Here is a 26,449-nt window from a genome sequence, read left to right as displayed (position 1 = left end):
CTGAGGAGAACAGAACCAATGCGACGAAATAAAAATGGGGCAAAATATATGGGTTGCTGAATAAGTTGCTGCACTGAATATTTTTATTACATTTCATGAGCAGTTGTGAAACTTAACCATAATAACCATAATAGGAGCTATAAGTAGCTCCAATTCGGCAGCTGCCGTTCCTGAAGCCGTGGCGTACCATCAGCAGAAATGACGCCACAGGAAGTCGTAGAGAAGCAGGCGATATTGAACGGCGAACAAAATGTGAAATAATCTGTGGAATAGAAGTTTAAGTTTTCTCTTGTGAATAGAGTAGCGTTTCTTGGCTTAGAAATTAGTCGGCACCGGATCGAAACATTCGAACGGTTTACTTGCGAAACTGAAAAAAAAAAAAAAATGTTCAGGGCCTGTACACAATTATACCAATTGCTTTGCTGATATTGGAAGCGTTTTTTATACGCTGTTTCATCTGTTCAGTCCTTTATTATAGTATGTTTTTAAGGTCGAATTTTTTTGCTTATAGGTCCTTTTTAGTTATTTTACGTAACTGAGCATTAATTGGGCCATAGGCTACCCTGAACTCAGTCATAAATTTAACGTCGCTTCATTCGCAGTGAAGCTTGCTCGCGCAAAGCAGCTTTTTATTCACTAATGTGCTTATTCGCTTGCAGACGCCTTTACTCGCGCGCCTGACTCATTTTTCGTTTAGCCATCTCGGACGTTGGCTATCAAAACGTAATTCAATGAAACATTTGCTTTAGATGCGGTTGTGCTGCTCGCTTGCTCACTCATTTGCCGGTCACTAATTCGCCCACTCAATTGCTCACTCACTGAGAGATTCACTGACTGACACACTCACTGATTGGCTTATGCTCTCACCCAGTCCTTGCTCACACACTCATTCACTTACTCAATGACTCACTCATTAGCTCATTTACTGCCCCCTTTAAACCTCACTCGCGCTTTCACTTACTCATTCATTCACCCCTTTAGTCACTATCTCTCACGCCCTCATTTGTTCACTCAGGTTGACTCATTCATTCGCTCATTTACTGCCTCGTTTATCACTCACTCACCCATTTAGTTACTCTGTCACTAACATCCTCGCTCACTCACTCTCTCCCACTCACTCACTCACTCACTCCCTCGTTTACTCACCACTCACACTCTCTCAATCACTCCTTCCTTTGCTCACTCACTCCCTGACTCACTGACCTACCTTGTCACTCCATGCACACCCTCATTTACTCACTCACCGCTCATTCACTCACTCCCACTCACTTCCTTATTTATTCACTCACTCATTCGCTCATTTATGATTAACACACCTAGTTAGTCACTCTCTCACTAACGACCTCTCTTGCTGACTCTCACTACCCATTCAATCCCTCTTTGCTCACTCATTCACTCCTTCCTTTTATCATCCACTCAATCGCTCCCTCTCACACACAGCCTTGTTTACTCGCTCACTTGCTTAATGTCTCACTGCCTTGTTGCTCACTCACTTACTTGTTTACTCACTCGTCCACTTAGTCGCTGTCTAAATCGCACCCTCGTTTGCTCGCCCTCAATCACTCAGTCACACTCTCGCTCGCACCCTTGCTTGCGAACTCTCTTCCTTGCTCACTACCTCGTTTACTTTATCTCTCTTACTCATTCCTTCGTTTCTCACTTACTCCCGCTGACTCACTTGTTTATTAACTCGCACTTGCCCCTCGTTTACTCACGCACACATTGCATTCTTTCTTTTACCATTTCGTTCGTCATTGACTCCCGTATGTGTCGCTCGCTCGCTTACTCACTCACTCACTCACTCACTCACTCACTCACTCACTCACTCACTCACTCACTCACTCACTCACTCACTCACTCACTCACTCACTCACTCACTCACTCACTCACTCACTCACTCACTCACTCACTCACTCACTCACTCACTCACTCACTCACTCACTCACTCACTCATTCACTCACTCACTCACTCACTCACTCACTCACTCACTCACTCACTCACTCACTCACTCACTCACTCACTCATTCACTCACTCACTCACTCACTCACTCACTCACTCACTCACTCACTCACTCACTCACTCACTCACTCACTCATTCACTCACTCACTCACTCACTCACTCACTCACTCACTCACTCACTCACTCATTCACTCACTCACTCACTCACTCACTCACTCACTCACTCACTCACTCACTCACTCACTCACTCACTCACCCGCTCGCTCACTGTCTCATTCGCTGCTTTGTATGTCACTTACTATCTCGTTTACTCACGCGCTAACTTATCTCTCGTTTGCACACTCACCCACTAACTCACTGTCATTCGCTTTCTCGTTCACTCCCTAGATTACTCACTCCCTCACCCTGTCGTTTGCTCATTCATTCAATCAATCAATTATAGAAGCGCTTTGCTTGAGCTGTAGTTGAGCTGTGTTTGCTTGAGCTGTAGCTCTCTCCCTCGCAGCAGAGCGGCGGCTTGGCGAGACATGCATCACCAAGGCGGCATGCGAGCTGGGCGACGCCCACTCGGACTGCATCCATTGGCAGTGCCAGTGCAAGAAGGGCTTCCGCATAGAGTTCCTGCACGGGGTGCCTGTATGCGTCACCGGTAGGTTCCCCCCTCCTCCTTTTTAGTTTCGTTAATACAATGCACGGTACCCGCGGGTTTGCCGCGCCTAGAGTGCTTTATAAAGCATCAGTAAGTGTACGCAGGACCAGGCAGAGGCACAAGTTGAACTTCAGTGTCACCTGGTACCCACCAGTATTCCAATCGTGATAAGCTCGACTTTCCTGGCGGTAACATGCTCAGAAAATAAATCTTTGATCCCAACTTGGCTAGGCAAAAAACAACGTGTGCTATTCGACAGTATGGTCACAGCTGCCATTGCGCCATTGCAATTCGCCAATCATCATCATCAGAGACAAAGGTCAGCCGCCTAGTTGAGGGTCATCCAACTGCGGGCTGTATGCACACCCAAGATCAGGCTGGCCAGAAGGACAAATGTTTATGGGGGTTTATGGGGGTTTAACGTCACAAAGCGACGCAGGCTATGAGAGACGCCGTAGTGAAGGGCTCCGGAAATTTCGACCACCTGGAATTCTTTAACTTGCACTGACATCGCACAGTACAAGGGCCTCTAGAATTTCGCCTCCATCGAAATTCGACTGCCGCGGCCGGGATCGAACCTGTGTCTTTCGGGTTCGATCCTGAGCCACCGCTGCGGCAGAAAGACAAAGGAGAGGGAGGAAGGGTTGGGAGATAAACAAGTCTTACGTCGGACTGGTTACGCTATAGTAATGGAAGCAATATGAAGGAACTAAAAGATGGAAGGAAAAGCACGCAAGCGCCGTAGGTTAGACAAAAATTGTTATGAGTGGCCTTCGGAGTCTGAGGGACCCATTAACTTCAGGTACCGCAGTAGCACGGTGCTTATGGTTTCATTATCCTCCGGTATCATCCCTAACAAGTTATTTCGCTTTATTTGCCAAAAAATGGGAATGAGCGGGGCATGTAATGGGGAGGACAGATATCCAGAAGTCCATGAGACTGCTGAAGTGGATTACAAGAGAAAGAATCTAGCAGGGGACGGTAGGTAGTCAATTGGGCGGATGAGATTAGGTACTTCGTGGGTATATAAGGTGGCGCAGGAGAAGGATATTTATGGGAGTGATTTTGTCCAGCTGTGAACATGACTAGGATGATGTCGATGTTAACATGCGTTCTCCCCTCCTTACATAGCACCGTTTCGTTGAGAGTTGTGCGCTAGTTCAAAAACCCCTTCCCCTTTAATCAAGGAATGTGCATTAAATAAGGGTGCCCATTAAACGAAGAATATCTATTCAGCGAAGGATGAAAATAAGAATGGTGATATTCTTTATCCCATGACGACGACGACGACAAAACAACAACAACCACAACAACCACAACAACATCAGGAACAGACGAGATGGCGTGTAGAATAAGGTGCCTTAAATGACCAGCAGGAATCCAGTCAAACAACCACCGCCGTCGTCGACTGCACGGGAGTCAAATATCAGCGAACGTTGATAAACAACGGGGCAGCCTGTGACGTGCCTCAAACAAACTGATAAGCTCGCCAGTGTCGTATGATCATTCGAAATAAAGAGAACTATACGCTTCCCTTGTAGCGAAGGGCTGTGAAAAGTAGAGCCATCCGGCGGTTTTTCGCGGTACTTACAGCTTTTCGAGTAACTCTCGCTGTCCGAAGCTACTTATTTAGTGCTAATTAAACATATTTTTAAGAAAAAGTTTCCTAATTTTTGAAATTAAGCGCTAAAGTTGCATGAAGTCTTAGAAACGCTGGAGCGAAAACCGAACGCATTTACTTTATCGTACGGTATGCCAGCTAGGCTCTTGTGTGTGATACGTACAGTGCACGCCACACTGTATATAATTCCGCAAAAAGCATATTAATAAAACTATATAAATTAATTAAATGGACGCTAGTGATACTGCGAAATGATAATAAGCACAACTTAACACCTGCTGCCGAATGTTAATTACCCGCTCAGGGAAGCGCCATCTTTCTCACTCGCCTCTGTTGCTCGCCCCATGTACTAGCTGAGTTAAATACTTACTCTAGTTAGTTTAGTTAAACACAGTGCAGACAAGGGCTGGGACATAGTGGAATTTAGACTTCTGACCAGGCGTACCGTCGCCACTGTCACCGAGTAGTTTTGCTTTCAGAACGAAGGCTGTTACAGGTTTGGTTTAGCCGTAGGACCCTGCATTCTATAATAAACTCTTACACGTATCCAACCAAAAACGTTAATTTCTCACTTTAATTCTACAAGGGTGACTGGAGCCGAGCCGCCTCTGAGCCGTTTTGTTTAAAATTAAAGTTTTTGGTTGGAGATGTGTTACAGTTTCTTATACGTCTTCAAACTCAATCAGACAGGCTAATATGTCAAAATGTTTTGTTTTCAACCCTCATTCTACCGTGGAATCTCGAGCGTCTGCCATAAGAACTTAGTTACTTAATAAATCATGTTTTGAAATTTAGTTCTATGGCCGCCACCTGCGAAACATGGCAGGTCGCGGCCACCTGCCATTGCTGGCAGGTGGCAAAGTGGAGAGTGGAAAAACCCTTTCCACATTGAGGGAGAGTCAAAGGATGAGGGGAAAAAGGAGAACGTGGGGAGTGTGGGATTAACCCAAACGGCTAAAACGAAACCTGTAACAGCTTTTTCTGATTCATGCACTTTGCCAGCTTTGTAAACGTAGTCTGTTGACTGTCTATAGACTTTTTATAGACTATATTGTCTTCCTATAGATATTTCTGTCTATTCACAGTCTGTAGACGGTTTAAAGAAAACTGTATACTTAAAATGTATGGCCATAAATCTGTATATTGTCCATAGACAGTGAATAGGTTTTGTATTGCCTGTACACTAATCTCTAGTATTTGTCTATAGACATTAGAGACAAAAGTTTATGGACAGTCTATAAACCATCTAAAGAAATTTTAATAAAGGCGGTAAGCTTAGCTGCCAAACTTTTTTTTCTATTGAATACAAGACCTCCGTTTAAATCGGCCAGTCTGGAAATCTTCGTTTACCTGTTAGGTAACACCGGCACGCGACGGCATGTGGGCAGTCAGTGATCAATGTACGCAACTGGCTCTTGACCTTCAAACATTTCTCACCGAAAGCAATATTCGTTGCTTTTTTTACTTCTAGCGCAGGCTTCCACTCATTTCTAGCGCAAAAGGGGACCAAGAACCTCGCTATGACTTTTTGTTGCACGCTAGGGGGCCATCTGTTGAGTGTTCGAGGTGTGCCGTTTTTCGTTTCTCTCGAAACAGCCACATCAATATTTTTTAATCTCTTAAAATGCCCTGTCAATTATATTTTGTGCGCCCGCTTGAAACACGAGGACTTTCCGAAGTTTGGCGAACTATCTGCACCCGTAACAATTGCGAAAAACAAAGCAGGAGCATCGACAAGAACACTGACGTCATCGCGTGATGAACCCGAAAATGCTTCGGTCAACAGCACACAGTTTCAGCGCGTATTGACCTAAATGGAGCGGTTTTTACGTCAAATTTTGGCCTCGCAGTGCTCAGATGAAAAAGAAAGAAGGAAAGGAAGTAAGGAAAAAGAAAGAAGAGGACAGAAAGACAAGAACAAGAGAAAAAATTAAAGATAGAAAGAGATATAAATGAAGATTAAAGAGTGAAAAAGAATTAACAAAAGGCGTGACCTCTGCATCGCCGCTAACTCTTACGAAATCAGGCTTCATGTAGTGGCGCAAACTACTGCGCAGCTGACTTTCAAGCCCGCAACAAGCATGCGCAGATTTTCTCCGCTTCACGCTTTCATGACCAGCGCAAAACATAGCATGAATTGCCCTCTGCGGTTTTGCTTAATTCACAGCCAATCTGTGTCTGACGCAACGGCGACGTAGCTGTGTACTGTTTCAAACTGACGTCGGTACTTCGCTCGGTACCAACGCCTGTTGCAACGCCGAGAGTGTTTCGTGCTCGCCGCTTCGTTTTAATCTCGTAGCATTCTTTCTTCTCACAAAGCCCGCTTAAATCGCATTCGCAAGAAGTCAGTGGCATTCTGGGTTTCGTCACATATGAAATACGGCGTACTGTACTTTTTTTTTTAACGTATTCTTTTTTTTTGTATTAAACTTTAAGGGGGAGGAAAGGGAGAACAAGCGCTTGGTTGAGCAATCCTCGCAGAATATGGGTTAACTCTGATTCAACCTAACCGACCTGTTCAACGTCTTAGTGCCGTGGGTTAAGCCGGCACTTTTTGTTTTTGTTTTTACCCACTCCGTGGTCCTCAAGGATTCGGGTTTAAACGGGTCAGAATGATTGGAAAACACAAACAAGACAATATGTTTTGAACGCAATAGTTAGGCTGATGCCAGCCGCATTACCGAGCTCGTGCGTCCAAGCAAGTTACATTCGCTCTCCTTGGCTTGTTTCTATTTTGGGACGACTTGCGAAATTGTGTAGCTTAAAACTTTTAGTACTCATACAGTAGCGCTGGATTTTTTTTTTTTTGAATATCGTAGTTGATGCCTATGTATCTTCAGCGCAGTTTGCCAACCACGGTTTGTACATATGCATCGAAATACAAGAGAAGTATGGAGTTCAACAATAGTTTTATGAACTCGAGTTGGATACACTGCTTTTCAAGGACAAGGAAGGGCCGAGATGCACAATGAAGAAAAGCAGTATTTGCTCGCGAGAGTAGTTAAATGACCACGGTAAAACTTTTACGAGGGCTCCGTTTGCTTCAGGCCAAATGGCGCGTTCAGTAAAGCTGCCATTTCACTCGCGCCCAAGGCTCTTCAGATATCTGGCGTAGTACCACAGTACCAACGTCACAAAACTGCGAGGAAGGTGCTCACATCTCCTCTTTCATTTCTTCTGACAACTCCTGCAATGTTGCGACCACGCACATTAAAATGTCAGACCACGATATGCTCAGAGCTGTTGCACAATATGACATTTTTTAGTAGATTTGAGCGTGCTCATTTGTTTGAGATTTTGTGTGCGTGTGTGTGAACGTACATTTATTACATACCCAGATAAAGCAAAAAGCCGAGTCAAGCTAGCGTCTCTAAAAATATCAAACTCTGCATCCCACTTTCTCGCACGCTGCTTCTATTGTTTTGTTTTTTTTTCCTTCTGTAACGACCTTTGCTTTAAGCCAAGCAAACCAGCAGTCGTGGCATTAGCGCGCCGTTTCATCACCTCACGAATGCATGCGTTTGCGCAGTTCACGAATCTCATCAAGATTCATGATTTTTTTTTCCCGCGCATGCAATTCGCGTTTAGCGAGGGCACTTCTTAATGCTCTGCGTTTTCTTTTTTACTTTTAAGTGTTCAAAACGGTCCATTTGCACCAAATGCTCTCCTACAAGTGTTCTCGAAACTAAAAATTAAAGCTTGTAAATCCTGTTGCTTGTGCTCGTAGGGCTGTGTTTTTAATGGCAGCGTTTATAGTTTTTTTTTGTTGCCGTCTAACAGACAATTCCATATGCACCGAGCACTTTTAGCGATGTTCACTACGGTATTCTTTTTGCTGGGTGTGTATATTATTACATAATAGCTCCATCCCTCTTTATTTGTTTTTGTTTTATCTCTATATGCGTGAAGTAGTATACAGGGTGTTTTACCTAAGACTTCATATTATTTTCAAAAATAAGAATTTTGAGTTAGAGGAGAGCTTTCTTTGGCTTAGCATTTCAGTGGTGTACTATATCAAAATGTATTTAAGACGTGCTAACTAGCAGGTTGGCCAACTAATATTGAATAGTTAGTTAACTTTCTAGCTATTACTGTTGGACTCCTTAGTTATTGAGAGGTGTGTAGTCCACAGTAAGTAATATCCATATCAGTTTTTTGAATCGCGATTACTTTCGGCGCTATGGCCCAACAAATTTTGGCTACATCCCTCCAAAATACATGCGCTTTCGAGAAGCTCGCAGGCAAAGCAACCTCTCCAGTGCACGCAGCTCGTCCACAGCGTTTTAGCGCCGAGGGTAGCTGCGATTTCAAAATTCTAAAAAGTGAAATCAATATTATTTACTGTGAGCTACACGTCCCTCAATAATTATGAAGCCTAATGTTAATAGTTTAGAAGTTAACTATTCAGTATTAGTGGACCAGCCTGCTACGAGTAGTTAGCACGTCTTAGCTGTATTCTGATCCGCTACACCGCTGGCATTGGTGTGCCGAAGAAAGTGCTATTCTAACTCAAAAAGCCTGTTAAAATTCTGTACAGTCTTACTTGAAACACCATGTATATCGTCACGTAGTGGTGACGGCAAGCAGTCCAGGGTTAAGAATGGCAGACTTGCGTCATCCTCGAAAACTGTTTACGGGGCGATCATGTGCCCGGAAGCAGAAACTAAGCTCGGCAGTGGCGATAACAGTATGTGCGCTCGACGAAGATCGGAATCGCTGCCGCTCTCAGCCCTACTCAATTTAGGTGCAGTTTCGAAATTTCGGGACGAGGCTTATGAAACAAAGGCAGTCATCACACAGAACGTAGGAACAGCCACAGATAGTCACGATCTTTCCGGAGTCCTCTCTTCGGTTATCGATCTACTAGCAAAGAAAACGATAAGGCCACGTGCAGCTTCTCAGAAACAAATAACAAAAAAAAGCAAGCAAACAGCACTTCTCGGCAATATCCTCTTTATGTACGCACCTTTTTTCATGCCCGCTTTTCATCTGTCGCATTTCGTGCAATGTGCCATGCTATTGGAATTCCTAACAGAATCCCTGATTATGCGACTTCCTTTTGCGTGACATCCGGTGTACAACAGTTTCACAGGGGAAGAAAGACTGATTCTACGAGCGAATACAAACAATGAAGTCATGGGCACCATCTGTCACGCTTCGCGCTGATGAATGTAACTTTTCTCTGAGTAAGAATGGCATAGGTCGCACATCACCTAGCTGAGAGAAAAAAGAGCTTGGGTGACGTATGCCTGTCTACTTTTTCCTTGTACTAATGACGTCATATCCGCCCCGCAGGTTTCTTCCCGAGTCAGTGCTACTCGCACAACCAGTGCATCGAGATGGACGAGCATGCGCTCTGCGTGAGCAACGTGTGTGACTGCGAGAACGGCTACCAGAGGGAGCTCATCTACTGGAAGTACGTCTGCAGGCCCGGTGAGTGGCACTTTTCTTTTCTGGTTTCCGCTTAATGCTTCTTAAAAAAAGAACACGAACTTTTCATCTAATGTCAGTGCAACTTACGAGGAAGGGGGATTCCCAATTACTAATTTTATTATTCGAAAGATAAAGATATGTGGAATTCAGCGCGTCTGCTGGGCATTTCTATGCCTCTGTTGTCGTCTGCTCTGCGCTGGATTACGATCAAGCTTGAGCCACAACGTCTCCGAGATTTTCTATTCTTGCGATAGGATCAACTTCAAAGGAGAGGAGAAAATATGGACCTCAGAACAAATGCAATTAGCTGTACAGACGAGATCAAGAGACGGAACTGCAAACACGGACAGAACAGTAAATAGGTGCATTTGCAATGAAAACAAATACCTTGGCCTGAGCTATGGTTCTGCTGGCTACTGCTATGACCTTGCAAAAACAGGGAAAGGGGAGACAAAGGGCAGCAGGTGAAATACGCAGTACTCGTAAAGGGTAGTCTGTAACAGCGCGGATGCCTTGAATGGTGGCCGAGCGTCAGGTGGAATTGTGAGGTCTAGAAAATTTGATGAAATAGGTTGGTTGGCGGCTGGAGGAGGACAGGACTCTTCAGAGGTCATCTGAGTGGCTTGTGTGCTGTAGTAGACTTGACTCGATTGCGATGCTGTTGGTGATTCTCATAGTATGCTGATAAATACGTCTTTCAATCACTTTGTGTATTCTGGCTTGCAGGTATATGTAACTATGACATTTTCTTCTCCGTAAACAGCAGGTGTCTGCTTTCTGTGTTCTCGTTTTTTTATCACTACGTCAAATAAGACGGGTATCTAACCACATCCTCAATTTCTCGGATTATTTTCACCGTTTTTTTTCAGTGCTCAGTAGCGCTAGAAATTAAAACGTAGTGCATGTGGAAATAAAGGAGGTACTTGATTTTAATTTAGTCTACTCTTTCCTGCCAAGTAAGGCTCTGGATTTGTGCTGTAGTATTTTGCAAAGGTAATTTAAGTAATATTTCACGTTGAACTATACTATACACTATACCAACGGAAGTGACGTTATATTTACCTGCTCTTCCTCCGATATTCTCCTTGGGAAGGATGGAAGATAGGCTAGCAAAGGAAACACCTACAATCATAAGACATCAAAAGTTGAGCCGATACTGGATGTCACAAGCTTTTAGTCTTGTTTGTCCGCGACAAAAAGTGACACCATTTCTTTCTTCATTAGCAGAAAGCACCACTGACCAGATTCTAGCGCACGTCCTTCAAGAACAAAGCGCTGGTTAGAGTTATCACGCTATCTTTATCTCGCTAATGTAACGTTTATTTCTAGATTAAGAATTTTACGCCCTGCACGAAATAACAGAACTTGACTGCCTTCCAAGTTTAATAACTAACGGAACTTATGTAACCCGAGAATCATCAGCACACTCAGATATATCCAGAACATGTGTACGATTGAATTTTTCTTTCCTGCTGACGTCAACATCTTCTGGGGGTGAAACCAGCAACCATTGATAAATAAGGGAGTAAATTTTTAAGGTCAATTTCTTCTTGAAAAGTGTCATTGCGACACGCCCGTATGGCTGCAGCATTGTTTGGTTTTCTTTTTGTGTTAAGAATAAATAATTTTATGCCAATTATTTTATTTGACGAGGAAGTAAGTGGCTGTCCCATCCTAGATTTATTTACCTCAATGCCATAAAGCTCCCAAGAAAGATAATCAAAGTGCTTTATAACGTTTAACTTGCTCCTGCGTCCTAGAGATAGCTTTGTTGCAAGCACTTTAATTTTGCAAAAAAGCACGCTTTACAGGCGTCAAAAAAAAAAAAAGAACTTTGGTTTGAGCAGATGTAAACAGAAGGAAAACAAGGTGCTCTGGGAAGCAGGAAGAATTTAAAACAGAAATGCACGCTATAAGTGTAAAGAGAACATTCACCTGATATGGTGACAACGCCGGCGACCAGGAACAGGCCGTTGCAACGAATTGATGATTGGGCTGGTTTGCGCCCACAAATAACTGAACAACTTTGCTACGGAGGTAGCAACAAAGCTGGGTGGTAGTCGGAGAACACAATCCCCACCGCTTTCAGCCCTTTTCAAAATAAAGCTAACGAAGAACTTTCGTAATAAGAGGTAGAAATAACGTACTACAATTTCGAATAATGTAGATGCGGGTGCGTGCGACTGCAATCATTCCAGATAAATCTGGTTACAGTCCGCGTCTCAAACTCCGCGTCTCAAACAAAGTGATGAAGCCGCGTACCGGCGGCTTTGAGCATAATAAAAACAACTCTTGTTCTGCCTGCCTTTATTTGGTGTGTGTTGTGTGTTCCGCAATGGAGAAATTCGTATTCATGAGACAACTAGCCCCAAAGGAGACCGTGCCAACATTGCAACTCGTCAATACAACATGGCGACAAAAACACTAGCTACGAAGATGGCGTGGGTAGGAAAACAGCTTATCACTTCGACCTGTTTACGCTGAAAAGGAGACGCGCCTCCCATCAGAAAAAAAAACGAGCCGACGACGCTCTGAAAAAAATATCAATTGAGAGAACGGCGGTGTATCATATATACAGCCGATGACCCGAAAAAAAAAAGATTTTGCAAGCAGATAAATGATTATCGAACTACGGAGCTCCGAAAACGTTGCAACATTCTCTTTACTCAACTGCAATGCTGAGGGACAAAACAGGAAAAAAAAAGGCAAAAAAAAAAGCGAGCGCCAAGAACCATTAGTGATGGACCAGAATTTAGAAAGGCTCACCCCATCGCCCGAAAGCCAGGTCCCGGTCACACGAATCCCAATGCAAGCGCGTAGATTACCCGGGCTCCGCCAATTGATTTTATGACTGAACGCATCTCGTGCCTAATCACTCCCGGACTCCTCCCCGACCTCGCCACGACTTCGGCGATGGTGTGGGAGAGAGGGAGGGCGGGGAGAGGGGAATGAGGTGGCCTTAATTCTTCTACGTATCTCCTCAGAATGGTGCACCCACGATCTGCATCGAACCTCTCCTCTCTATACTCTCTGGCCTGTCAGGAGCTGGAAAGACAGAGAGACCTCGAATGCAGGGGCGAACGGAATTGACAGATAGACAGATAAACAAGCAAGAAAAGCACAAAGCCACCCACTTTCGCCGAGTACACACGATCCCAGGAAGTGCTGGGGTAAAAGCTCGCCCCGTTTATCGACGTAACGTTACGACGATATCCTCTTTGCTTTGCGCGCCTAGAAAGGGGGGAGGGGGGAGGGGGGGAGAGGAAGCCAAAGGCAACGCCTGCCCGTCGATACAAGGAATGATGAGTTGGCTGCCCCTCCTACGACTTTCAGGAATCGTCCCCGCGACGACTTTCACTGCGGGGAGGTGTAGAGGGGAAGGAAAGGGGGGTGTTTGGGAAAAGGAAAGACAATGTACATATGCCGTCGTTGTTTCGTCTTTTTATTTTTTTTTCTCTTTCGCGAGACTCGGGGTTCGATTCTGGCGATGTCCCGGGAAACGGAGATCGAAGCGGAGCGACCGGACCTGTGCTGCTTGCGACACAGAGGCGAAAAGTCATCTCCCCTGAGAGGCCGCGCGTTTCGGTTAATATGGCAGAGCATGTTGCAGTATTGGTGAAATATTCGAGTAGTGGACACCTTTCGCGCAAAACGTTTATTGCGACTATGAGAATAAAAACTGAGTAGAGGGGGTAAATGTGTGGTTTGTGGTTGAGTTCTACAAATGACTGGTACTTCGATACCGGAGAAAATATAAGCTAGACCAATTTCTTCAATTATCAAAACGGAGTGCTCAGTGGGTGGTAATATAGTGAAGAAAAGTAAATTAAACCATTTTATAGGGCTGTTAAAAAGGGCGCTGGGGAAGAAATACAACCGATGATGGAGATTATGTACTATTGAACTAAATTACTTCCCTATGATTGGCACCGCTAGATGCAAAGGAGAATTGGTATCTGCGTTAATGCCTGTGTTCCCGCAAGTCAGAGTTAGTAATATTTTGAAGGTAATCATGTTTTGATAAACCCAGTTTCAGTGACGTGAATTGAGTGCGCTGTTTGCGGTGATATTAGAAGCCTCAAGGGGCAAAAATATGTCTTCATAAAATTCACCTTATGGTTGGATTTAAGTGACGTCACCAGACCGGGAGTAACATCGCTTCAGGGGAAGACATCAACAGGTACTAGTGTTATCGCATCGTCAATACATAAAGTAATTAGATGTTCCTCTGAAAATTTCCCTTTGCGTACCAACTAAATAGATACTGTGGGCTTCGCTGAGGCTGCCGTTGGAAGTTCAAGGCTGCAGAAAACTTAACTCTAGAAACTTCATATATGTTCAGACCTGTGCCTGTTATAGGCATCTATTAGTACAGAAATTGATATGTTATAGTGGGATTGTGAGCGTGTTTGAAAATCTATTAGTGTGTGAGAAACGATGTGAACGTACGTAAATAGTGAGTTCAGTACATAAGTAGTAACATTACCTTGCTGCCTTGTATTCGACGTGGCGCACACCTCCCCTGAAGCAGCAAAATATGTCGTGAAACAAATAAACAAACAAAAATGCGACCATACTATGGTATTTTAGAGTCTCTTTGTGCTGGCTCGTTCGTTTTTGTTTTATCGCCATTATCGGAACGTGCCAGGGGCTGACTTCAGTGCCACCGTGACTGCTACTCTGAACTTCTTTTCTTCGTCCAAAAGTGCCGAAGAAAGAAACCAATAAAAATATAAAGAAGAATATGTACATAAAGAGACACCATGTAAAAAAACCTGGCTGCTTGGTGCAGGGCCTTGGCACACCTCCTCCCCCATACCGCGGGAACCAGGAAACGCGCACAGCGGCTAGGTGACCAGATAAAAGAGAAGCCATAGCACAGGAACAAAGGAGAGGCGGAAGGTTGGGGGGGGGGGGGGGGGCGGAGGGAGGGGGCAGAACGCGGCCATCAAAACAAGCCGGACCGCTCGTCAGGCAACCACGCCCTACCCAGCGGTGGGGTCCGGCCCGCCGAAACACGTCCCTCGAAGCGTGAGCTTTCGCGTCTGTGTATAGCGGCGGCCGGCACAGATAGCTCCCTCGACGTACAGTACCGCCTTTTCGCCGCTGGCCTTCGCCCGTGCCTCCTATTTACTCCTTTTTATTCACTTCTTTCAGTCCTATTTTATTCCTTTTGTTTACTCCTCTTCTACTACTCCCTTCTTTCACTCCTTTCTTTTATTCCTTTCCTTGGTGTTTGATTTTCACGCCAAGCTTCATTCTTCTTTGACTCTTCTCTCGCTCTTATTTTTTTCCTTCAGTATTTCACTCCCTGCTCCACACTTTTTCTGTGCCTTTCGCTCTATTATACTCACTCTATTTTCCCGTTCTGTTTTGCGCCCGTGTTGTTATCGACTCCTTCAAATCTCGAACACACTTCCCTTCTCTCTCTTCCTATCCCTATCGGCGTTCCACGTCTTCCCTCCTTCTCCTTCCCACGAACCATTCTTTCCTTTTTTTCCCTACCGTGCTTCTTTCGTTCCAGAGAACAGGAGAGTTCGTTCTCCTGATTCGTCCCTCGAGATTTCGGGCGAAATCGCGTTTTTGCCGCCGCTGCCGCCACCACCGGTTATCTGCCTTCGAATTTTGTTTTTCCCCCCATTATTTCCTCCTTGTTCCCTTTTTTTTTCTTCGCTCGCTCTTGATGCCTCAAACGCTTCTCCTCTTTCTTCTCCCCCCCCCCCTCCCCCCTCACCGCTCTGCGGCTCCCTGGTCGGCTGCTCGCGCCGCGTTCTCTGAACCCTGCGACGAGCTCCACGGAAGCCTATCGATTTCTCGAAGCGAACGGCGAGCTGGCGTTGCTGGCTCGGCCTACATAGCTCAGTCGCACACGCGGGCGCTTACTTTGAAGCGCCTCCATAGCATTCCCCCCTATCCACATACTTTCACCTCGCTCAATTTCCCCGTACCGTATCTTTCCAGCATTGCGCGCTTCCTCATTTTCTCTCCTGTTCCCTACAAAGCCGGTCTGTTCCCGAATGTAGCTAGAGGGATACATCAGCTCAGGCGGTATTTCTGAAGAAAAAAAACAGGCTGCTGCTGAGTCGCTCGGTGCTGTACAGCTGCATAGCACATTCTAGGCAAATGGCTGTTGTCACTTTCCCTATCTCCCCTTTATACACATATCTTCACCACCCATAAACTCTCTAGCTACTTCGCTTTCCCTATGCCTTCGTGCCCTTTAAGCGCCTTCTTTCCCTATTTACACGACTGAATGGCCCCGTTGTTAATCTCCTTTACTTTCGTTTTCTTCCCTTCGGTGCAAGGCTGTACCGTTGTAGCAGCTCACTCATTCCCTATTATGTTCATCGAAAGCAATTTGGTCACCTTGGTAACGACTTACCTTTTACCCTTGACTTCCAGTCCTTTATCTTTTCCACGTAGCGCAATGGGGACTGTTACGGCCTTTCCCCAGGTGTGTCCGTGTTGTAGTTTCGTCTCAGTGAAAACCCCTCCCCTTTCCAAGGACTGTGCCTCTCTAGTGACCCACTTTCCCTATTCCTAGAAGTCTCTCCGTGTTTCCAGAGGGAGTTAAGACACACGCCCGCTGATGTGGCCAGTACTGAGAAAGAGGTGCGTGACTGTTGGGTCACGTGAGGGCTTAGTTGTGCATCAGACGTTGCTAGGCAGATCGTTGTTGTCGGTCGGTATGTGTGTCGTATATATTCGCCACCAAGGTGCCCATTTGGTCAGTTCTATGCCTAATGTCGAAGGGGCCAGACTGAAATCGCCAGCGCCGAGCAGATGCTCCCCTGTGCCAGCACGGCAAAGACACTAGCCGAATTCCCTCTATGACTTTACCGATTTTTCGTTCGGAGCAATGGGTGAGTTTTTCGTCGTGCACTCAGTTTCCTCGCTAAAGGAAACGCCCGCTTGGCAGCGCATTGCCTATTTCAGTAAGGCTGAGGATTGGGATCTTGTGTGAACCATTGGGATTCATCGTTATTTCTGTAAATTTGCACCGCACAGTTTAATTCCTTCTAAGGACTGGGCGAGCACTGCTTTTACTGCGCCTTCTACTGCCGACAGTCTTTTATGTTGTTCAGCATAATGCGCACAGTTTCAATGCGCACGTTTCTGCTGGTCGCTAATACTTGATCTTTGGATGCTTTATGAAAATTATGCACTTTCATTGGGCATTTCTTTTCTTATATAATTATTACTTCATTGAATAACTACCTCGTATGATGTGTTGATTCTGTTCATTAATCTGACAAATAAGCCTGTTAGTAAGCTGTACTATCTTGCCTAATTTGTCTGGTACATGCACTACTGTATGACGCACTGTATGAAGGAAGGGGTTAAATTCGCTGTTTGAAAGTGCCGGCATTTATTGCGCCCATGCTTTTGGACCCGCTACTGAAAAGGTGACAATGTATTCGCTATTTGTGGTGCAAACGAGTAAGACAATGTATTAGCCAAAACTTCAGAACGGTTATTAAAGACTTCGTTAATAAAGAGTAATTAACTTTTCGTTTTTTTTGTCCGTGCTAATCTAAGGCCACTGCAGTGCTAGACTGAGCGAGACAAAAACATCAATTTTAAGAAAAAAGAAACGGATATTTGTTTTACTGAAGGCCTGAAGTGGAAGTATACGTTTCACAACATGCCATCAATTTCTTGAGATTTGTTTTTGTTGATTCGGGTTTGGTGTTTCACTTGCCCGCTTTTTGGTGCTATTTGTCTTTCCTTTCTTCCTTACAGAAAAATCGGACAAGAGCCTTATCATATTCATCCTGAGCTTCACGCTACTCCTACTTATTGTTGTGCTTCTATACATCGGGTGAGTTTCGAATTCACTTTGAAAACCTCGCGAACTGCATGTGATTTCTGTGCAGAGTCTTCATATTACACGCGTTATGTATTATATCCTTTATATTAGTGTCACGCAACGGTCTGTGTGCTATATTCGGAGCTGTGTCGACATAGACCCAAAGCACCTATTGCAGCCTTTTTCGAACGATAAGCTTACCTAGTCATGCCATCGCACAGTATATTGCAGCAAGCATTAACGACACGTGGCAGCGTTTTAATGTCCGTAATAAAAGCAAAAATAATAATTTATGAGCGGCAGCAGCTTTTTAGAAAATAGCCCCTACAAAGAAAAAAATGGAAGGGTGTACAATATGACAGAGTAAAACGATACCGGCGCCCGAAAAAAAAGTGCAGTAGCATGACTTCGTGCGAGAAGTGTCTCGTTATACACTGTAACCGGAGAGTCTGCAACTACGTTTTTTTTCAATTCCTTTTTCTGTCTTTTTGAAGCAACCCAATTCACCTTGTTCTTGTATTTTCTGCCCGGTCTCCCGCACCTCCTACTAATTATCCCGGGGCCCCCCTCGGACATGCATATTGCAACAGACTAGAGAGATATCGTGCGTGCCCACTGCCACGGTACGTGTATGACGACATTAAAATAACTCTAGTCTGCCGGACACCGAACTTATTATGTAGGGAAGGTAGCCGACGAAAAGGGACCTAGATGGGGACGGCCCTGGCAGCTACGGCGTATCATCTTGCTCGCGGCAGTGGAACAAAGACGGGCAAAAAGGGAAAAAGAAAAGGAATTAGGGAAAAGAAACAAACTCTCTGCAAGAAAGGAGGGAAAAAGGTGGGGTGGGGAGGGGGTAGGGATAATCAATGACGCGCCGGTGACTTTGAAGCAGCTTTCGGCGCGAGCACGCGGCGGTAATTAGCGTAACGGTCTCCTGCCCCGAGAGCGATTACGGGAGAAGTCGCGGGAAATGGGGAAGGAGAGGGAAGAAGAGAGGGAAGTTTTGGTGGATGGCACGGAACCGCCATAATGACCCCGGCGTACACCGTGAGGTGTGGAGAAAAACCTTTTGGGTTCGCGCCGACCCGCAGTCGACGTCAGTTGGCCTGGTCTCCTTTTGAAGGAGGCTAAGTAATGTCTTTTGTCTTCTTCATTTACAGCTAGGGGGCTTATTTAGTGAAACCGCTTTCTTTCGCCCCCGTCGCGAAGAAACTTTTAGTCCTTAAGTACCGTCAGCTCGACAAAACGGCCGTCGGCTGCTGTGCATAGCTCTGCGACCTCATCTGCTTTTGTCGTCTGCTAGATTTGAAGTGTGTCGGGGAAAGTCGTCCGCTACAGCGCTGCAAGTATTCTTATGTGATATGCAGAAACACAAATTGTACGTGCACAGTCATGGGGGGACCTTCTGTTTTTGTCGGCCAGTAGAGGCACTTCAAAAGGCTCATCACTTGAAACTGGTGGCTAAATATTTACGTAACTAGTTTCTAATTTAGTTAAGTGCTTTCTCTTCTCTGTATTTGCTAGCGCCTAGTCATTTAGACCTTTCTCTTTCATCCCCGAAACAAAGGTCTTTGATTATGGCCATCTAAGCAAACCTTCGTCATCTACTGTGCACCATTGTGGCGCACAGGTTCGGTTTACCGTCTGCTAGTCAAAACAGCATGCGAAGTTGTCTGCCTCAGCGGTTGCGATAATTATTATGCGTTTTCTGCACAAACGCTCAAAATTTTTGGTCATACCGGTTGAGAAATTGAGCTTCAAATTGTGATTAGTTCCACTGGCCACTTTGCGGAGGTTTACAGATTGCAGCGCCGTCTGAAAGTGACCAATTAAAGCTGCCGTCATTTGTTGTTATTATCTTCCAAAGACCTTATTTTTTTCCCTTTGTTCTGGCTATAAGCTTTTCTCTCTGAGTGTTATAGATGTGCAATTCTGTTGCTGCATCTGTTTCGCCAATTTTGTTACCGGGCGCTAGTTCGTAATTTGAACACTGTTTACGTTAATGACCACGGGTGTCGCGACAATCTGCTGAGTTCCGAATTTTGGACCAATAAGACCGGCGGATTTCAATACATGAACCATATGAAATTTTCGCAACAGGCAATATCAAAATGGTTGTACAAAAGCGTTCCCAAAAACTTTCTGTAGAACGCAAATGATTATCTCCCAGAAGTCTACTTTTGTGTGACCAACACTCATTGTTTTTTTTTTTTGCTGTATACACTTCTCATTTTCACTAGCTTGCACTCATTTAGAAAGAAATCCCTTGAGCCGTTCGGCGTTCTCAGCTGTCTTTACCACCCGTTACGACTGCTGTTAGTGTTATGCGTTGCCTTGTTTAACCTAATTACCGTCTGCTAGCTTGAAGTGTTGGCTGTCTCGCCGAGGATAATAGAGTGACACAGCGGGCGACTTACCGAAGTATTTGGTTACTTCGACAAAATGCGATTCTTAGAGACAGTTTAAGGCTGTGGCAAAACTCGGCGGCAGTTTTTCCTTGGTACAGAATTTGAAGTTCCTTATCGTCGGTTATTTCCATTTCGCTCTTTGCAGGGGAGTACGTGCAGGGAAGATAAGGGCGAGTTCAATGTTTAGAATGTGTACTCTGCGAACGAGCTTCGTCTAAAGTTCTCGGCACAAGCTTCGCTTGGCATGTATCGACCTTTATTGACACGCGCCTTATCGTGCTTTTCTTATCTGCGAACAAACGCGAGAGCGAACGAATAGAGCGATCATCACCACTGTTGACGAATTTCAAAAACGTTGGCCAGGTACACTTAGAGACAGGGAATAATTTCTGTGTACAAAAGAAAAAGAACACAAACTAGGGAGCTGTCCCGGACGCGTTCTATTGGTGAAAAGGGAGGAAGATTGGCGGGAAAGGAAGGGGGGGGGGGGGGGGGGGGACTTGCTTCAGTGGGATTTTTATGAGCACGGAAGAAAATGCGTCTGAGCATACTCGCAGACTGCTTTGATGTACGTCCTAGCCCAGCACCAGTGTTTAGTAGTTTGTTTTTTGTTCCTTCTCCTACGCACTCATTTCCGGAAAAACTCAATATTGCCCTCGCCGGTGATTGAAGACCCACAGCGGCTTTTTTCGATCCGCTTTGGGTCGTGTGCCGCTGAAGAAAGATCAATAAGCCAAATAGGAACGGAAAGAAACACATCTTCTTTTTGGCCCAGAATGCGAGAGCAGCCTGCGTGAGTTATGGCTGCCTGCGAATGTCGCTGAACAAAGGCCGAACATCGTTATTTTATCTTTATTTTTGTTTGTGTTAGGCGACAAACAGTAAAGTAGGCTGCCCCTTTTGCGAGGAGCAAGTGTTTGCCGTGCGGGAAGCTGGTTTTGTTTTGGGGGAGAAATGTAATCTTTCTTTTGTCAATACTGCCGCAAACTGCGTCGTTTCGGGCTTCGTTTGGCCATCAGTGCGGGTTAGTTAAATGAATCCGAGTGGTTTGATTGACAAGAAGCGTCACCTGGTGACGACTATTACAAACAGAAATACCGCACTGGCGCGCGCGCCGCTTAGTGTCGGGCCCAGCAGTGCGCGGCTTTCGCGAATACTCAGAAGGGGTCGCCGGCATCGTTTCGCGCCCGTTTTTTTTTTCTGGTGGCGCGACTGGGTAGATGCGCCGCATTAAATTCTACGTTAGATTTCGGAGTGGACTTTTATAACCTGAGTGAAGAGTGTTCAGAAAATTCGTTATCGTGACTTCAGCGTGGTTAATAATCTGGCCAAGAATAAGAAGAAACATGTAAACTTAGTGTGTATTGTCTAGTGGCTTTGGCGTTCCTTAGGTAATCTCAAGGTCGCTGGTTGGATCTCGACCACGGTGGCCTTATTTAGACAATAGCAGGTGAAATATCATAACATCTGTGTACTGCGCGAGGTCAGCGCGGTTTAAGTTAATTCGGAGGATTCTACTGTAATGTCCAGCGTGTTACCGTTCTCCTAATGAGCGCGCTAGAACTTATTCACGCCCTCATTTCCTACTCGAAAAAGTTTTATGATGCAATAACCTCCTGTAAGCTTTATCACAAATCATCATACAGATATTGTACAGATGCCGATAAATGTGACACATAGTCAAATATTGTGTAATAGTTTTTGTAATAGTGTACTGTGCGATGTCAGTGCACGTTAAAGAACCCCAGGTGGTCGAAATTTCCGGAGCCCTCCACTACGGCGTCTCTCATAGCCTTAGTCGCTTTGGGACATTAAACCCCATAAACCAAACCAAACCAAGAGTTTTTATGATTACTTGCGGCATTTGACTTGACAAAACCTAAATGAGGTAATTGCATTATACAGCTTTTTTCAGTAGGGGTGCGTGGTATAAACTAGAATAAAACTACGGAACAGGCCGAGTTTAACTATGGAACACGACGTATAACTATGAGACAGCTGCAATTCGCAACGTGAACGCTGAAAAAAAGAGGGGAGCTAATTAATGAGGCGTTACTCTTTAATGTGCACGTTAAACTTGTCATTGCCTTTCCCAGTGCAATTAAGCTTTCGTATATGCTCTTCACGAGTGGTTCCTATTACCTTAGTACTAAGCACTAAGGTAGCTTAGTACTACGTACTGAGGTTACCTAGCACCTTCGTTTAAGATTCACAGATTATCATTTATGAACTGTAAACGTTTATGAACTGTAAACTGTAAACAGCCGCCGCGGTGGCTCAGTGGTTATGGTGCTCGGCTGCTGACCCAAAAGACGCGTGTTCGATCCCGGCTTCGGCGGCTGGAATTTCTTTGGAGGAGAAATTCTAGAGGCCCGTGTACTGTGCGATGTCAGTGCACGTTAAAGAACCCCAGGTGGTCGAAATTCCCGGAGCCCTCCACTACGGCGTCTCTCATAGCCTTAGTCGCTTTGGGACGTTAAACCGCATAAACCAAACCAAACCACGTTTTGACAGAATTGCCTGTCCCGTTCGGAGTAACTTACAGTAAATTGCAAGGCATTTTCTCCATTCGAAACTTTTTAATGTTAAAAAGGTTTCGACGTTTCGGAGCCAGTTCAGCTCCTTCTTCAAGGGTGAGGGGAACAGTTTGGTTGGCAAAAAATAAAAAAAATGCTTTGGTTGGAGAAATTCTCTCAAAGTTTACTAAAAGTACCGTTTCTGCTTCAATGTCACACAGTGGGGCTTCAGAGCGACCCCTGGCACCTCTATGCTCCGGAAGGATGACATCCATTGTTAACCTCCTCCTCGAAAGCTTTTGGGCTCTAGCTATGCGAGATAGGGTCCTTTGTGTGGCCTAGTCGCAAAACCAGATGAAGGTACATTTTCGAAAAAGACTGCGCATAACTGGCCATTGCTTAACATTGCTTAACATGTTCACTGTGTCGCTAGTCACCGGTGGGTCACGTCACTTTTTTTTTTTACTATGCGGCCACGAATGCTGGGTCCCACGATGAAACAGTGGGACAAATTTTATAGCGAAGTCCTCCTCCTTAGACTTCACGATAAGCACTGATCCATGCCTTCATTATGTGACCCACTATTCGAGACGCACAACATGGATAAATGACGTTACCTGCCTGTGACCCACGACATAGTGAACGTGTTAACTGTAATTAGGAATTAGAGAATGCAGCACTAACGGCTATATATCTATTAACTCGGTCGCAGCGCTCACTAAAAAAAAGAAAGAGCTAAATGACTCAACAGATGGAAGTGTGCTTTATGGCGGCAGGTTGCCGGTACGATCTGTAGCTTTTATTGTGCGTTAGTCAAGACATAGTGATGAATAGCAGTTTACCGCTATCCCTCGAGAGGAAAGTATATAACGGCTGCGTCATACCGGTACTCACCTATGGGGCAGGAACGTGTAGACTAGCAAAAAAGGTTGCACATAAATTTAGGACAACGAACTGAGGTATGGAATGGAATGTCATAAGTCAAGGTTGGTTTATGGGGGTTTAACGTCTTTTGTGAAAGCGACTGTGGCTTTGGGGGACACCGTAGTTAAGGGCTCCGGAAATTTCGACCTCCTGGGGTTCTTTAACTTGCTCTGACATCGCTCAGTACACTAAGTCGTTAAGAGACAGGCAGAAAGGAGAGTGGATAAGTCATTAAGAAACGGGAGGGGAGCAGTGCGGATCAGGGAACAAATGCATGTTAATGACATCTAAGTCGAAATCAAGAAGAAGAAATTGGCATGGGCAAAACATGCTATGCGGCGGCATGATAACCGATGGCGTTTAGTGATAAGGCACTGGATTTCAAGACAAAGCAAACGCAGCAGGAGGCGGCAGAAAGCTAGGTGGTCGTATTAGATTTTGAAGTTCACGAGTAGGAGGCTTTCACAGCTGGCACAAGGCCTAGTCAATTGGAAAAATATGGAGAGGCCTTTCTCCTGCATTGAACGTAGTTAGGCTGCTGGTGATGATGATGGTGATTCTGATTACTTAAGAAGTGCAGTGTTCTGGTTGCTCAGGCTGTGGTCTAAAAACGAATGGTACATTACTCCCGCACAGCTAGTTCTCGGACACAACAGAGACAACCAGGGAGCGTCCACTCATCCTAAAAATTCAGCGCAGTTCAGACTTGAGACAAGGTATCCCAATATCTGGTCCCCAGACGCAGGTGACAATTGCGGAATGTCTAGTCGTGGTCAAGTGAAGAAATCGTAGCGCTATTGTCTTCATATTTACATGTGGAGCATTTGTAGCATTCGAAGCGTTCTATACGCCGCCCGTTTGGGAATGTGTGGAGATTCGATCCGTGCATTTATTCGAGTGATGCTGCGGTGTCCGCAGGAAACACTACGTGCAGTCAGAATGTGCCGGCCCACCCAGCCCGCCATGTCCGGCGTCTTCTACCATCACCGGCTTCACAGGCTCCATCCAGGATGCAGACAGTGAGTGATCTGTGGGTCGTTTATCGTGAAGAACGCACTGGTCACCCGTCCTGAAGCAGAGTGAATAATGAGGGGTGCGCGAAAAGTGTTTCTTCAAAACCGGATCAGATAAGAGTAGCGCAGCTAAAACCACACCGAATACAAACCGAACAGGTTTAGACATTGGTTTTGAAAAGGAGGTGTCGTAACGTTGAATTGAATTGAATTGAATTGGCTTTTTATTTGCAGAAAACAGTACAGATGAATCCCTGCGGGTGGCAGGCTAAAGGTTTAGAAGCCTGACGAGGCCTTAGCCCCGTCACATGAGTTACAGCCTGCAGCAGCAGACGCACATTTTCTGAATTTGAGCATGTACGCGGTTGCAATAGGATAACATGTTCACGCTTTTCAATTACAACACAATGAATACGAGAAATAGACAGTACAATGCAGCAATATAACTAAAGTGCAGTTCGAAAGTTTTGAGCAGGAATGATGGTACAGGTGCATCCATGTACACATGAAAGAAACTAAACCATAACTTGCGTACGTTGCGTACAAACTGCAAGAGCGTTCTGGACATTATTCAAGAGAACAGGGCCAGACAGAAGTGCGTTACTTTTCTGGAGATTTTTTTTCACCGGCTAAAACTATACTAAAGAGGCCCGTGTATTTCCTGCACTTAAAAATTCTTTCACTTGAAAGAATTTGTACAAGGTTAGAGCTGTGGACTGTCGTGACAACAGATAGCTACGCATTAATGCCAATTAATGGCGTTGTTTTTCTCACGACTAGAGCGATCGCTTCTTTGTCAAACCTCTATCGCAGGTCCGGAGTGGGATTTGGTGGTGATACCCAGGGCCGTGAGACCACCGTCCCCCGTGCTGCCTTCCAAAGAGGTGAGTGACGATTTGGTCACGCATAAAGGGCTTCACCAAGGAACTTAAGCATTTTGATTCTTAAGTACGTTAAACACGTTTCTCTCTTAGATGACTCGACGATTCTTATCACGTTCCGCATGCGCCGTTGTCACGTAAAAAGCGTGCCTCATATTTTTAGGCTCTCCAGTTGCAAGGAAGTCATGCCACAAAAAAAGGAATAAAAGATTGATTAGGGGACCATAAAATCGTTTAACCTCGCTTCGCGGTGATGTTGTTGATGTATGTAGCCCTTAAGCGTCAGCGCCGGCAGGACAGAGCTACGGCATGGTTAAACGGGGGTTACTGTAGATCAGGTTATCCAGTTAGCTGTTGAATAGGCCCAAAGGTCAGTCTACTCCTTCTCTACACAAGTGCGGTGCTGAACACAAAGAGACTGTTTTTGTTCGTCTCGGCACATGCTGTCCACTGTCCTGGCAATCATATGTTTCTACTATGAATCAGATGTATGTGATATCGTTATGGTTGGTGCTCTCTACGTCCTGGCGATCATTTATATGTTTCTATTATGAGTCTGATGTTGTGATTGTTATTATTGCAGCTCTTTGTTTGTTGTTAATTTCGTAAATTTGGGATTAGTACAGGCTATTATTTATAGTATATCCTCATCATATGTCACTAGGTAATGTCATTCATTACCTATAGTTTATTTTTCTATTTTATATTAGCATTTCTGTCGTGTCCATTGTTATTTGTCTTGTGGATTTTGTGTGCTGCAGCTTTGCTTTTTTAAGCATTATATATCGCCAGTTCAAGTGTTTTATTCAATTATGTGCAAAGGAGTAGCCGGCGCAATAACAAGGGAACCAATATCTCCTTTCATATCTATGTCCATAAAAAATAAACAGTTGCACAGCACGGACCTGGTGCCCTGTAATTTGTCTCTAAACCTCGCTGACGAAGCTGTCACGTGTTATTGTGCCACTCGTCGGCATCGTTCACTCTGATACCATATCCGTCCTTATCTCTCGTGCCCAGGACCTGCCACCCAGCTACGAGGAGGTGATGCGGTACTTGTCCCAGCAGTCGTCGAAGAGATGACGTTCACACCACGAGGCGTGGAGACGTGCCTATCGCTGACCAGCGGCCCAGGCCCGCGCGACGGCCACCCAGCAGCCCGCACTGCTGCGCACTCGCCGCATACTGCGTCCCCTGGTGGCGGCGGCCACTACTAGGCCTAGCCTCCG

The 26,449-nt window shown here is 45.2% G+C and overlaps 1 protein-coding gene across 1 annotated transcript in view; it reads left to right on the top strand.

The window, feature by feature from the left end:
• Positions 1–26,449, top strand: part of LOC149332139 (uncharacterized) — a 40,671-nt gene extending 14,222 nt beyond the window's left edge. The window contains exons 3-8 of the mRNA XM_089557087.1: positions 2,468–2,611; positions 9,528–9,665; positions 17,409–17,487; positions 24,245–24,345; positions 25,153–25,223; positions 26,241–26,449. Of these exons, the coding sequence (XP_089413213.1) occupies positions 2,468–2,611; positions 9,528–9,665; positions 17,409–17,487; positions 24,245–24,345; positions 25,153–25,223; positions 26,241–26,303 (596 nt within the window). The 3' untranslated portion in view covers positions 26,304–26,449. The remainder of the gene's footprint in view (positions 1–2,467; positions 2,612–9,527; positions 9,666–17,408; positions 17,488–24,244; positions 24,346–25,152; positions 25,224–26,240) is intronic.

The sequence above is a fragment of the Amblyomma mixtum genome, chromosome 8 (assembly GCF_055824585.1).
Source record: "Amblyomma mixtum isolate Tamu chromosome 8, ASM5582458v1, whole genome shotgun sequence".
Taxonomy (NCBI): Eukaryota; Metazoa; Arthropoda; class Arachnida; order Ixodida; family Ixodidae; genus Amblyomma; species Amblyomma mixtum.
The sequence above is the reverse complement of the archived record's forward strand: the minus strand, read 5'-3'. Positions and strand labels throughout refer to the sequence as shown.